At 44.6% G+C, this 15,080-nt stretch overlaps 1 protein-coding gene across 6 annotated transcripts in view; it reads right to left on the reverse strand.

Annotated features, from left to right (window-relative positions):
• LOC105008700 (microtubule cross-linking factor 1) overlaps window positions 1–15,080 on the reverse strand; it is an 80,282-nt gene that overhangs the window by 22,289 nt on the left and 42,913 nt on the right. For 5 of the 6 annotated variants that reach the window (XM_020045501.2, XM_020045500.2, XM_020045499.2 and 2 more), the window contains exons 4-7: window positions 13,774–14,109; window positions 11,477–11,860; window positions 9,812–10,573; window positions 3,927–4,091 (exon numbers count right to left, since the gene is read on the reverse strand). In XM_020045501.2, coding sequence (XP_019901060.2) covers window positions 3,927–4,091; window positions 9,812–10,573; window positions 11,477–11,860; window positions 13,774–14,109 — 1,647 coding nt within the window. The remainder of the gene's footprint in view (window positions 1–3,926; window positions 4,092–9,811; window positions 10,574–11,476; window positions 11,861–13,773; window positions 14,110–15,080) is intronic. The other variant, XM_020045502.2, reaches the window with a different exon arrangement.

Genomic DNA, 15,080 nt, shown 5'->3' on the forward strand with positions numbered 1-15,080 from the left:
TGCAAAACATGACCTCATGGCAAAACCCTTGTTGGCAATCACAGATATCAGAGGTTTCTTGTAGTTGGCCACCAGATTTGCACACATCTCAGGAGGGATTTTGTCCCACTCCTCTTTGCAGATCTTCTCCAAGTCATTAACGTTGCGAGGCCGACGTTTGGCAACTCGAACCTTCAGCTCCCTCCACAAATATTCTATGGGATTAAGGTCTGGAGACTGGCTAGGCTACTCCAGGACCTTAATGTGCTTCTTCTTGACCCACTCCTTTGTTGCCTTGACCGTGTGTTTTGGGTCATTGTCATGCTGGAATACTCATCCACGACCCATTTTCAACGCCCTGGCTAAGGGAAGGAGGTTCTCACCCAAGATTTGACGGTAAATGGCCCCCTCCATCGTCCCTTTGATGCGGTGAAGTTGTCCTGTCCCCTTAGCAGAAAAACACCCCCAAAGCATAATGTTTCCACCTCCATGTTTGATGGTGGGGATGGTGTTCTTAGGGTCATAGGCAGCATTCCTCCTCTTCCAAACATGGCGAGTTGAGTTGATTTCAAAGAGCTCGATTTTGGTCTCATCTGACCACAAAACTTTCACCCAGTTCTCGTCTAAATCATTCAGATGTTCATTGGCAAATGTCAGGCGGGGCTGTACATGTGCTTTCTTGAGAAGGGGGACTTTGCGGGTGCTGCAGGATTTCAGTCCTTCACGGCCTAGTGTGTTACCAATTGTTTTCTTGGTGACTATGGTCTCAGCTGCCTTCAGATAATTGAGTTCTGGGCTGATTCCTCGCCGTTCTCATGATCATTACAACTCCACGAGGTGAGATCTTGCATGGAGCCCCAGACCGAGAGAGACTGACTGACTGTTCTTTTGTGTTTCTTCCATTTGCGAAACTGTTGTCACCTTCTCACCAAGCTGCTTGGCGATGGTCTTGTAGCCCATTCCAGCCTTGTGTAGGTTTTGTGTTGTCCCTACATCCTTGGATGGCTCTTTGGTCTTGGCCATGGTGGAGAGTTTGGAATCTGATTGATTGCTTCTGTGGACAGGTGTCTTTTATACAGGTAACAAGCTGCAATTAGGAGCACTCCCAATAAACCAATTTGAAATGATTCGAGCTTTGTGACATAGCTCGAACCCATCGGAGGATGGGTACATGGTGGTCATAAAGGGATGGACATGGTCAGAAACAATGCTCAGGTAGGCTGTGGCATTTAAACAATGCCCAATTGGCACTAAGGGGCCTAAAGTGTGCCAAGAAAACATCCCCCACACCATTACACCACCACCACCAGCCTGCACAATGGTAACAAGGCATGATGGATCCATGTTCTCATTCTGTTTACGCCAAATTCTGACTCTACCATCTGAATGTCTCAACAGAAATCAAGACTCATCAGACCAGTCACCATTCTTCCAGTCTTCAACTGTCCAATTTGGGTGAGCTCGTGCAAATTGTAGCCTCTTTTTCCTATTTGTAGTGGAGATGAGTGGTACCCGGTGGGATCTTCTGCTGTTGTAGCCCATCCGCCTCAAGGTTGTGCTTGTTGTGGCTTCACAAATGCTGCATACCTCGGTTGTAACGAGTGGTTATTTCAGTCAAAGTTGGTCTTCTATCAGCTTGAATCAGTCGGCCCATTCTCCTCTGACCTCTAGCATCAACAAGGCATTTTCGCCCACAGGACTGCCGCATACTGGATGTTTTTCCCTTTTCACACCATTCTTTGTAAACCCTAGAAATGGTTGTGCGTGAAAATCCCAGTAACTGAGCAGATTGTGAAATACTCAGACCGGCCCGTCTGGCACCAACAACCATGCCACGCTCAAAATTGCCTAAATCACCTTTCTTTCCCATTCAGACATTCAGTTTGGAGTTCAGGAGATTGTCTTGACCAGGACCACACCCCTAAATGCATTGAAGCAACTGCCATGTGATTGGTTGATTAGATAATTGCATTAATGAGAAATTGAACAGGTGTTCCTAATAATCCTTTAGGTGAGTGTATAATAGTCTATAACATCAAGGGATACTCATCTGTTGGTCGTAGACTCAACCAATACATATGAGGAAGAATGTCCCAGCTCAGCAAATTCCTTCAGAAAATAACAGATGCCCACTGATTTGCATATATTGTCCTAGAACAACCTTTACAACAACCAATGAATGTGCAGTGATGTTTTATGGCGGAAGTTGAAAACAACAAAACAGTCAAAGGATTGGGAATAACTTACAGCGATCGGGGGAAGTGAAAGATAGTTGAGACGAACCAAAAACAAAAGTAGAGAGTTAAAGAGACACACAGAAGCAGAGTGAAGGGAGAGATGGTGCTCATCATGCATAACAGTGCCTGTATGTTCTCTCAAGCATGGTTCCCTGGGACCTCCACATGGTTCTACAACACAAACCCAGAACCGTTTCCATTGTATTAAACATAACTTCAACTTAAATTCTAATCAGCTCGATGGACACTGATCAAACTAACTCAAGAACATCTGAGTTCTTTCCACTTACACTTGGCTGACGTCAAAAGCCCACCTGTGGACTGTCACATGTTCACCGAGCTAAGAACACTTCGAATTGAACTCTACTGAACTCTACTGATACGCAATGACCTAAACATCGTCTTTACAGGCTCAGTGTGTTGACCTCAGGGTGTAGACCTCAGTGTGTTGACCTCAGGGTGTAGACCTCAGTGTGTGGACCTCAGCATGTAGACCTCAGTGTGTAGACCTTAATGTGTAGTCCTTAGTGTGTGGACCTCAGTGTGTAGACCTCAGTATGTGGACTTCAGCGTGTAGACCTCAGGGTGTAGACCCCAATTTGTGGACCTCAGCATGCAGACCTCAATGTGTAGACCTCAGTGTGTAGACCTCAGCGTGTAGACCTCAGGGTGTGGACCTCAATCTGTGGACCTCAGTGTGTAGACCTCAAGGTATGGACCTCAGTGTGTAGACCTCAGGATATAGACCTCAGTGTATGGACCTCAGTGTGTAGACCTCAGGATGTAGACCTCAGTGTGTAGACATCAGGGTGTAGAGTCAGGGTGTAAACCTCAGTGTGTGGAACTCAGTGTGTAGACCCCAGTGTGTGGACCTCAGTGTTTGGACCTCAGTATGTAGACCTCAGGGTGTAGACTTCAGTGTGTAGACCTCAGTGTGTGGACCTCAGCATGTACACCTCAATGTGTGTAGACCTCAATGTGTAGACCTGTGTGTAAACCTCAGTGTAAACTTTGCTATAACAGTCTATAAGGGCTTGTTTACATTACGAGCGGGGGACTAAGCTTGCATAATCATTCCCAATAACGTTTGAATTTACACCAGAATGTTCGAGACGTACCATGCTGATTGTGATAGTTCCTACAGAATTGTCTTCACACTTGAGAAACTCTGGGCGAGGGGGGGGGCTCTTTCGAAATTATGGCACACGCTACCTCGGAAGGTGGCGTCTCAAGCAATCGATATCCAGGTTATCAAAAAATTATCATTTAGCATTTCGATGTGTCTCAGGAAAATTATGTGTAATGTAAACAAGCCCTCAGAGTCGATAACAGTCTATAAAAGTATATGACAGTCTATGACAGTCTATAAAAGTCTATAGCAGCCTGGGGGGTCACAGGTGTATCCTCACAGTCTGTCCTCAGCCAGGTGTACAGGAAACACTCTCAGAGAAATATGTTGTTCACAACCTACAGTATTTATGCCGCTTTCCCAATATGAACAAATCTTCAAATACATTTTTTGGATTGCAGGTAGAACCTTTTTCAGTGACATGTTGACACATTTTCACATGGAAGTCAAAACAGTTCTACATGGTAACCAAAAAGGTTCTTCAAAGGGGTTCTCCCACAGTGACAGCCAAAGAAGCTTTGTGGAACCATTTCTTCTGAGAGTATAATGGGAGGGAGGATGTAGATGGAAGAGGCACTGACCTCTGATTTTAAAGAAGCCTGGGGGGGCCTGCGGTATCTAGGATGTCCCAGGGAGGATCCCCTGTTCTGGGCCGGGGCATGAGGAAGACCCCACTGGCCCTGGGTCTCCACGGCTCGCTCCTGTCTTAGGCGCCATTCCAGCTCATCCCTCGCACCGGACTGTGACTGGGGAGTGGGGGTCAGGGGTCGGGGGGGGTCACAGGTGAAGGAAGGTGTGTGGGTGGGGACAGAGGAGTGGAAATGGGTCAAGGGCGTAGAGGAGGGGGCGGGAAAGGGAATGCATGAAGCGGATTGTTGGGTTAACGAACAAACAGACGAATGACAACGAACAAACAGGGGAAGGAGTAAAAGAAACAAAACCCAAAAATATAAAGAAAGAACAGGAAAAAGCCAAGGGAGTGGGGGGGGGCTTTAACTTAAAAGTAAAACAGCGTGGAATAACACAGAACATACTAGAGTATGAAGAAAAGCGCAAAGAGAAAGACCAACTTAAAGACGACGGCATACGACAGGGATGAGAAGAGGACTAGAATGAGAATGAACATAATGATGGTCTGAAACATCTGAATGTTGGGAGGAACAGCAGGAGGAGAAAAAAGACAGGGTTTGGGAGGGGAAAAGAATGCAAAAATACTGGTTATGAAGCGCATGCAATGAAGGATCCGTGAGTCTAAACCCACAGCTGATAGATAAAATAGCTAGATAAATACAAAAGGCAAAACTGCAGTGATAGCTTAAAAGCTAGCACACCAAATGCTAAAAACATGCCGGGTGCCATGCTGTAAAAGCAGTAAGCTAACAAAGCATACATATTAATCTGTCACACGTGAAATGCTGTTTAACTTAGCTTTACACTTTGTTAGACTTCTTATTGTACATTAAGATTTATTCCTTTCATTAAGAAGTGTGTGGGCAGATCATGGCTTCCATAATAGTGTTTGTTTGGCTGTAGCCATTTGTTTGCTTATTTGTTTGTCTGTTCACTTACAGTATGTCCAGCACAAACCTACAATCATTCCTACCCACAGCCCAGAGACAGCTATTTGGATTTTCATTTTAATTCTAGATGTTGATTGAAATAGAATTGTTTAAAGTTAATAACATTCAGTAAACTGCTATTGGCCATTAGGTCTCTGACCAAACATAACTACGAAACCCTATAGGCTTTCATAGGGAGATAGTAGGGAGGTCTTATTCCGATATTAGTGAGGTCAAAGCAGATTGCCATGGAACATGTAACAAAATAACTATCTACTTACAAAGAAAAAATAAAAACATTTCTATTTGAGATTGACTGACTTGAATCTAAATAGATTCTTAACTGTGAATAATAGTCCTGGATTGTTTTGTTAAAAAGACAAAAAAAATGTTAAATGACATTCATGATCTGTACCCAATCATGCAGAAAGCAGATGAAGATGTTATTGTTGTTGTTGTGAAACACTGTTTACATGTTGACTCCTTCCAAGCAGCAGAGTCCGGTGGAGGGCAATAAAGTGATTCTCCCAAAGGCAACTTAGAACTGTCACTCAGAATCATTAATTGATCGATTGGTTTGTTGCATGGATGGTTGATTGCTTGATTGTTAACTGGTTGGTTGAGGCGGATTGTTTGATGCTGACTGGTTAATTGATTGTTAATCACAAAATGCATCTTGCAATCCTTCGGAAGAACCACCCCTCTTCCCTGATTTAGTGGAAGCAGGCAACTAACTGGGTTTGGGCGTGGGGGAAGGTGGAGCGGGACAGGTCAGCAGGTGGTCTGGACCCCCTGGTGACGGGCTGAGATGAACTTTGTAGTTTCGCATATGGGTGCGTATGAAAATGTATAGGTGCGTATGGGAATGTCGATGAGCAGCAAAAGCCAGGGGGATGGTGGCTGGGAAGTGGGGAGGGGAGGTCAGTGTGGCTGAGCTGGGAGGCTTGAGGTGGGACAGGGGCTGATGTGGAACCACTGCTGTTTTGGGTGTCTTGACTAGATGTCTCCTATGTTTTCTTAACCCAATTTTCCAAGGCCACTAGGGCATGCACACTGTTGTTTTAAAAAAAGTTTACATTAAGGAATCTTCAAAAGTTTATTATGAACAGTAGCAGTACCAGGTTTTGGGATTTTAACAATTTCTTATTTGGAAAAATCCTGGATTGGGCAAAGGCAGATCTTAAACTAGGGTGGTGACTTCAAACCTGTGTGAAATTGGTAAATTAATGTGAAATATGTGATAGGGTTTTGGCTGAGAGTTTGCTTTTTATGGGAAGGGACTGTTTTCTCCCTTCACAAAACATACATCTACATTTATATCAACGGTCCCCCAGAACTAAAACAAAAAATTACAAAATGTAATAAGTAGTTTTGTATAACCCCATTTCCAAAAAGTAGGGAAAATAGTACAAAGACAACAAATCAAATGTTGAAATTGAGAAATGTTATTGTTTTAAAAAATATATGTATACATGCCCACTTTGAGTTTGATGCCAGCAACACGTTTCAAAAATTGTTGGGACAGGGGCAACAAAAGACTGAAAAAAAAAAAAAAAAACGAATTTGGTTAATTGGCAACAGGTTAGTAACATAATTAGGTAAAAAAGAGCAACCCAGAGGAAGATTATTTCAGAATTAAAGATGGTGAGGGGTTCACCACTCCTGTGATATGACTGCGCAGGCAAATAGTGCAACAATTTAAGAATAACTTTTCTCAATGTAAAATTTCTAAGAATTTGGGTATCTCATCATCTATGGTACATAATATAATTAAAAGATTCAGGGAATCCGGGGAAATCTCTATACGCAAGGGACAAGGCCGAATACCAATATTGGATGGCCTTGATCTTCAGGCCCTCAGGCAGCACTGTTTTAAAAACAGACATGATTCTGAAGTGGAAATCACTGCATGGGCTCAGGAACACTCAGGAAATGCAAGTTAATACTCTATCATGCAGACAAAACCATATATAAACAAGAGCCAGAAACGCTGCCTCCTTCTCTGGACCAGAGTTCATTTAAGATGGACTGAGGCAAAGTGGAAAACTGTCCTGTGGTCTGACAATTTGGGAATCATGGACACTGCTTCCTCTGGGCTAAAGAGGAGAGGGACCATCCGGCTTTTTATCAGCGCACAGTTCAAAAACCAGCATCCGTGATGGTATGGGGGTGCATTAGTGCACATGGCATGGGTGACATCTGCGAAGGCACCATTAATACAGAACAATATATACAGATTCTATTGAGCAACATATGCTGCCATCCAGATTATGTCTTTTTCAGGGAAGGCCTTAAAAATGCCCCGGTCCCAACTTTGTTGAAACTTTTCAATATTTGATGTGTTGTCTTTGTACTATTTTCAATTAAATATATGGATAAATTATTTGCACATCACTGCATTCTGTTTTTGTTTGCATTTTGGGCAGTGTCCCAAGTTTTTTGGAAACAGGGTTGTACTTATGGGTAACCAAGATATAGGTAATCTAAGTTTGCTGGTCATTAGCTCTGACATTTGCACATCCTGGTGCCCCCCATAAACAGATAGAGAAACACTGTGAATAACAAGCTCTCTCCTTGTTTCCTGGTAGTCTCGACTGATCCAGTGATGCATTTTAACAGAAGTAATGTACAGATTAAATATCCTAATTTGACCAAGTGTTTCACAAAGGACAACCAACCTGCAGCAACGGAAAATCTGAATCGTTATGAATTATAAGTGATAACATTTTAAAACTAAAAATGCTTGGATACCATGTAAACCTTTTTGTAGAGATTGCTCAGTTGTTGGTTGAATGAATTCTGACCTTTTAGAGTGGAATTTAAGAACTCCACATTGCAATAGCAATGGAAAAATTATTTTAAGAGGTCTCACCTGTGTATCCAAGGCACTGTGGCATATGTCACAGCATGAGCAGTGCCACTGAGCCCCAGGCCATGTTAAAATACATTTAATTCGGCTGAACCCTCCTGATGACCCTGCTGGAGTGGTGTTCACATGACCAACACGGTCATCAGGAGGTATTTGCAAATGACCAACTAGGCCATGTGTTGGGATCACCTAGTTGACTATATTACAATGGTGGAGGCTTTCAATGGCAATGGGGATGCTAGAACACAGTTAAGTCCTCTAACTATCTCAATGGAAGCAATGTTTATTCTAGAACACAGTTAAATCCTCTAACTATCTCAATGGGCGCAATGTCTGTTCTAGAACACAGTTAAGTCCTCTGACTTTCTCATTGGAATGAATGTCCCTTCTAGAATACATTTAAACTCACTAACTATCTCTATGGAAGCAGTCTAGAATACATTTCAATTCACCAACTTTCTCTAAGGAAGCACATTTAATTCTACTAAATATCTCTATGAAAGGGATGTCCATGTTAGAACCATTAATGCCTCTAACTTTCTCTCTAGAAGGGTTGACAATGCCAGAACCTAGTTAAGTCCTGTAACTCTCTCTCCATAAGGAATGTCCATGTTAGAATATGTTTACTCCCAGGTGATTCCTCAGACAATCCCTCTGACTAGCATTAACACTGACTCCACACTGTGGTGTTAAAATGCTTCCATCCATGACTATGTCTCCATGGTAGTGTACCATTTTGGATGCACCCTTAGACAGTTGACTCTGTGCCCTTGGCTAAACATGACTTTGTCTCCATGGTAGTGTACCATTTTGGATGCACCCTTAGACAGTTGATTCTGTACCCTTGGCTAAACATGACTTTGTCTCCATGGTAGTGTACCATTTTGGATGCACTCTTAGACAGTTGATTCTGTACCCTTGGCTAAACATGACTTTGCTTCCATGGTAGTGTACCATTTTGGATGCACCCTTAGACAGTTGATTCTGTACCCTTGGCTAAACATGACTTTGTCTCCATGGTAGTGTACCATTTTGGATGCACTCTTAGACAGTTGATTCTGTACCCTTGGCTAAACATGACTTTGCCTCCATGGTAGTGTACCATTTTGGATGCACCCTTAGACAGTTGACTCTGTGCCCTTGGCTAAACATGACTTTGTCTCCATGGTAGTGTACCATTTTGGATGCACCCTTGTAACCTTGGCTAAACATGACTTTGTCTCCATGGTAGTGTACCATTTTGGATGCACCCTTAGACAGTTGATTCTGTGCCCTTGGCTAAACATGACTTGTGGAGCTGCTGTTTATGGTCACGCCTTAGCAGTCTATCTGACAGGACTTTCATATTCTTAAACATTTGACTGTTGCAGAATATGTAGGCTTTAGGGTTGGCGTGTTTTATATCTGACAGTTATTCATCAGCTCTTTAAAGCTTATTTCAAAATAACACATTTGTGTTGCCCTGGTCATGAAACTATATCAACTGTAGAACATTTACAATGCTGATTTTCATGAGGCCTCGCGATTTATTGAGAAGCATTTTAACTTATCGATAAGGCATACAAATGTAGGAATAAGTCCTACTGATACTTGTTGATACATCTCATTTATACTTACTGATACATATTAGTGATACCTTTTGATACTGAGCATACAAGGAAGCAGCCAAGGAATTGTATCTGGACGCAGCAGGGACACGGACAGCCTGACAAGACACACACTTTGTGGGGACGTTCAAAATGGCACCCTATGTAGAGCACCACTCATCATCAGGGCCCATGGGGGAATGAGCCCATCTCCTCTTTCTGTGGCTTGATGTATACCCCCTGGACGGGAAGTGGACTTACTGGACACAAAGTACACTGCTTAGACAGGAATTACAATCCTTGGACATGAAAGGGGCGTAACAAGAGGATTGGGGTCTGATGGTATGTAGCCCAACATAGTGAACAGGATGCCATTTTGGCCGCATCCCTGGATAGAGACGAATACAGGTCAAAGGGTCAAAGGGCAGGGGAAGACCTATTCCACCACTTACCTGGAAGTCAGTGACCAGATCCCTTCCCAGAGTGCCGATGGGCGAGTCACGTGACATGGAGGTGACCCCTGACAAGAAGCTGCTGGACTCTGTGAGGTTGGGCATTGGCGACAAGTCATCCCCGCGATCCCGGTCTCCTCCTCGCTCCCGCAGACCCTCTCCCAGGTGGTCCACCTTCTCCATGAAGATGTGGAGCTCCGTCCGGAAGGCCTTCATACGGTTGTTGATTGTGTCCAGGATCATGGGGTCTTGTTTGGGCTCGGGGAGGGAGCCGACATCCCCCCTTTCCTCCCCGCTTCCATCGCTACCGTCTCCCCTCAGCCCTCCTGTAACCACCAGCTTCCCCTCGTAGATCAGACTGTCCGTATCCGTGATGAGACGGTCCACGGTTTTCCCAAGACGCTCTGCTTCTCGTTTCACATTGGTGAACGTCTCGCGGTCCTCCCGTCTGCGAGCGGCTAGTTCGCCGGCGCTGAGCCCACTGAGCTCGTCGAGGGGTTTGTGACTCCCAAACCCGGAGGTGGTGGTCGTCTTTTCGAACAGATCCTCAGAGTCGCTCTCGCCTCCGACGGGCCCCTCCCTCTTGGGGTGTAGGAGGAGGAGTCTCCCGGTTTCTTCTTCTTCTGCTGGGTCTCGGCGGCCGGTGTCGCTCTCGGCGTCGCTGTCACGTGGAGAGCCGGTACGGAGGCCGAGATGCTGCGCCAGGTCACACCGCTGGACGTTGGACATCAGGACCCGGTTCTCATACTGAAGTTTCATCACCTGAAGGGACGACACTATGTCAGCTTCACACACTATGTCAGTTTCACACACTATGTCAGCTTCAAACACTACGTCAGCTTCACACATGGCACAGGGACAGATGTTGTTAGACATTTTTGTGTAAATTTGTTTTAAGAAAATAATGATGAGTAGGGTCGCTATTTGTTTTGGTAGCCTGACCTCCTGACCTCTTGCTGGAAAACAGTATAATGTGGTTTGAGTTGGGGGAGCAGGGAAGGGGGCCCCCTACGTAAGTACCATGGCTACCCATAACAAGGCCCTATCTACCACTGGTGTACAGAGTAAGACAGACAAGTGAAAAATATACAATTTATGGCTCCCCCTTGAGGTCTCTCAGACCCCAGCTTGAAAACTGCTGCTGTAGTACATTATAGTGAAACATGAGTACAGTAGTACATCATGCTGAATCATAGGTATTGAGGTGCTGTACTATGGCTACATTACTGCGATCGAAGTAGGTCATGCTGCATTACTGTAGTACATCATGCTGCATTGTGGGTACTGCAGTACATGATGCTGCTTTGCTGTAGTACCTCATGCAGCAGTATGGGTACTGCAGTACATTATGCTGCTTTACTGTAGTACTTCATGCAGCAGTATGGGTACTGCAGTACATCATGCTGCTTTACTGTAGTACTTCATGCAGCAGTATGGGTACTGCAGTACATTATGCTGCTTTACTGTAGTACTTCATGCAACAGTATGGGTACTGCAGTACATTATGCTGCTTTACAGTAGTACTTCATGCAGCAGTATGGGTACTGCAGTACATTATGCTGCTTTACTGTAGTACTTCATGCAACAGTATGGGTACTGCAGTACATTATGCTGCTTTACTGTAGTACATCATGCTCCATTGTGGGTACTGTAGTACTGTAATACCTTCCCACTCAGCTCGTTGATCTGCATCCGGGCGGCCTTCAGCTCCTCCACCACCACGACACCGCTCCCGCTACTCCCGTTACTCCCGTTACCGGGCTTCATCAGCCCAACCTCACCCTCCTCGTCTCTCGGCCCAAACTTGAAGCGGTTCAGCTCGGAGGTCAACTGCTTGTTGTGGTCCTCAATCTCCGAGATGGACCTCCGGAGGAGCTCTGCCTCTTCCTCTACAAACTGCAGGTGGCGCCGCAGCTCTCCGGCGGACTCCAGGGCGTCTCCGCCATACGGCGAGGAGGGCATGCTGCCGAAGGGTTCACGGCCAAAACAGTCCCTCTCGTACTGGCAGCGGAGGTCCTCGTTCTCTGCCCGCAGGCCTCGGTTCTCCACCTGAACAGGATGATAATGATACACATTTCCTTTATGTACAGACCAGAAATCAGAACGGAAACCCCTATGTACTGAACAAAGTAAAATATACAAGACAAAGCAAAGTTCTGTCCAGATCAAATTGTGAATAACGTAACTCCCTCCTTATGGGTACTTCTATCTCCATGCCCGTTTACTTGTTTCGATTAGCTCTGAAGGCTTATTGTGTTATAAGATCCAAACTATAATCTAACTTTGCTGGGTCAAATCCACAGTTAATGTGGACAGTCTGCTGTTCGGTTGGCATTATCATTCAGAAACTGATACAACTGTTCTGTTGGCATTATCTTTCAGAAACTGATACCACTGTTCGGTTGGCATTATCATTCAGAAACTGATACCACTGTGCGGTTGGCATTATCATTCAGAAACTGTTACCACCATGTCGTTGGCATTATCATTCAGAAACTGATACCACTGTGCAGTAGGCATTATCATTCAGAAACTGATACCACTGTGCAGTTGGCATTATCATTCAGAAACTAATACCACTGGGCGGTTGGCATTATCATTCAGAAACTGATACCACTGTGCGGTTGGCATTATCATTCACTAGGAGTTTGGCAGTGGCAGTGAAAATGCTCTGATCCAAAGTCCACCTGCTAAATTATGTAAAATGTCAAATTTGGGCTCTGGTCTAGAGTAGGGTAAATATAGGGCTCTGTTCTAGAGTACTGCAAATATAGGGCTCTGGTCTAGATTAGTGTAAATATAGGGCTCTGTTCTAGAGTACTGCAAATATAGGGCTCTGGTCTAGAGTACTGCAAATATAGGGCTCTGGTCTAGATTAGTGTAAATATAGGGCTCTGGTCTAGAGTAGTGTAAATATAGGGCTCTGGTCTAGAGTAGTGTAAATATAGGCCTCTGGTCTAGATTAGTGTAAATATAGGGCTCTGGTTTAGAGTAGTGAAAATATAGGGCTCTGGTCTAGAGTAGTGTAAATATAGGGCTCCGGTCGAGAGTAGTGTAAATATAGGCCTCTGGTCTAGAGTAGTGTAAATATAGGGCTCTGGTTTAGAGTAGTGTAAATATAGGCCTCTGGTCTAGAGTAGTGTAAATATAGGGCTCTGGTTTAGAGTAGTGTAAATATAGGGCTCTGGTTTAGAGTAGTGTAAATATAGGGCTCTGTTCTAGAGTAGTGTAAATATAGAGCTCCGGTCTAGAGTAGTGAAAATATAGGGCTCTGGTCTAGAGTAGTGTAAATATAGGGCTCCGGTCTAGATTAGTGTAAATATAGGGCTCCGGTCTAGAGTAGTGTAAATATAGGCCTCTGGTCTAGAGTAGTGTAAATATAGGGCTCTGGTTTAGAGTAGGGTAAATATAGGGCTCTGTTCTAGAGTAGTGTAAATATAGGGTTCTGTTCTAGAGTAGTGTAAATATAGGGCTCTGGTCTAGAGAAGTGTAAATATAGGGCTCTGGTTTAGAGTAGTGTAAATATAGGGTTCTGTTCTAGAGTAGTGTAAACATAGGGCTCTGATTTAGAGTAGTGGAAATATAGGGCTCTGGTCTAGAGTACTGCAAATATAGGGCTCTGGTCTAGAGTACTGCAAATATAGGGCTCTGGTCTAGAGTAGTGTAAATATAGGGCTCTGGTTTAGAGTAGTGTAAATATAGGGCTCTGGTTTAGAGTAGTGTAAATATAGGGCTCTGTTCTAGAGTAGTGTAAATATAGAGCTCCGGTCTAGAGTACTGTAAATATAGGGCTCCGGTCTAGAGTACTGTAAATATAGAGCTCTGTTCTAGAGTACAGCAAATATAGGGCTCTGGTCTACAGTAGTGTAAAAGGCTGGTAAAAGATAGCGTATAACATGACAACATGGCAAAGGGTGCCATTTGGAACCCTCCACCAAGCGGGGAACCCAAAGGGCCCCTACCTCCAGCTCAACAATCTTCCTCCCCAGGATGTTGGCCTCCTCCTCGACCAGTTTGAGCCGGAGGCGCAGCTCGGCCTCCCTCGTGCTGTGGGGCCCCCCGCCGGCGAGCTCGGTCAGGGGCAGGGGGCTGTCCACATCGCCGTACACACACTTATACTTCTGTAGCTCCTGCTCCAGCTCATCCTTCTCCCGGCCAAGCTTGGCCATCTTCTTACGCATGAGGGTGGACTCTTCCTTTGAGAATTGCAGCTGACACCGGAGATCCGCGCTGTCCTCCTGGGTCAGGGATTTCTTGTCCTTAAACGTTTCCCGGCTCCCTCTTCGTCGTAACGCGGTCTGTGACCGAAAAGGAGAAAGCACATCAGTAAGACACGACCCTCAGACTGCACACACTTCGGTGTACCCTATCTAGCACAAAGTGTCATAAATAAACACTGTTTCAATGCTCAAAGCACATTCCACTTCAGACAGAACACTTGTTATAAGCAGGGCCAAGACCATTTCCAGGTCTGGAAAAACATAGGTTGAAATGTTTTGCTTCACAAGGACAGCATGGCGGCTCCAGATGTGCCTAATCTGTGTGGATATCGTTCATGTATCATCTAGATTTTACATAACAGTCATATAATCAAGTCATTATGGCTAAGCCCTAATAAAGACCTATTTAGACTAATGCAAAAAATGCCATGACTCAGCTGTCAGATAATGCAAAAAAATGCCATGACTCAGCTGTCAGATAATGCTAAAAATGCCATGACTCAGCTGTCAGATAATTCAAAAATTGCCATGACTCAGCTGTCAGATAATGCAAAAAAATTCACGACTCAGCTGTCAGATAATGCATCAAATGGAATGAAATCATGGTGTCCAAGTAGCATGGGTAAGACTGTGTTCTTTTTCTGAGTGTGTAGGAGTGAAGGATAATACTTCACCGCTTCCAGCTCAAAAATACTTTCTGGAATTGGATGGGCCCCAAGCAAGCGATGCCATTAATAGCAGGACCAATGTAATGGGGAGACACTTTCAACGCTGGAAAGTCTACACGTTCAGAGTCACAGAAACCAGACATAAGATAGACAGACAAAAGATAGACAGGGACAAAAAGACAGACGAAAAGACAGGCAGGCATCTTGTTGAATCAACTGTAACATATCCTGAGTATCTGTCTGTCAGTCTCTCAGTGTCTTTTCTTTCTGGCTGACAGCTGACAGGCAGAAATCTGTTCTAATGCCGCATCACGCAAAGCCAAGCGAGGATCAAACGTGTCCTTCTGCACGCTAGCTTAGTGCTTTCACTGACTGACTGGT

The sequence above is a fragment of the Esox lucius genome, chromosome 3 (assembly GCF_011004845.1).
Source record: "Esox lucius isolate fEsoLuc1 chromosome 3, fEsoLuc1.pri, whole genome shotgun sequence".
In the NCBI taxonomy this organism is placed as follows: Eukaryota; Metazoa; Chordata; class Actinopteri; order Esociformes; family Esocidae; genus Esox; species Esox lucius.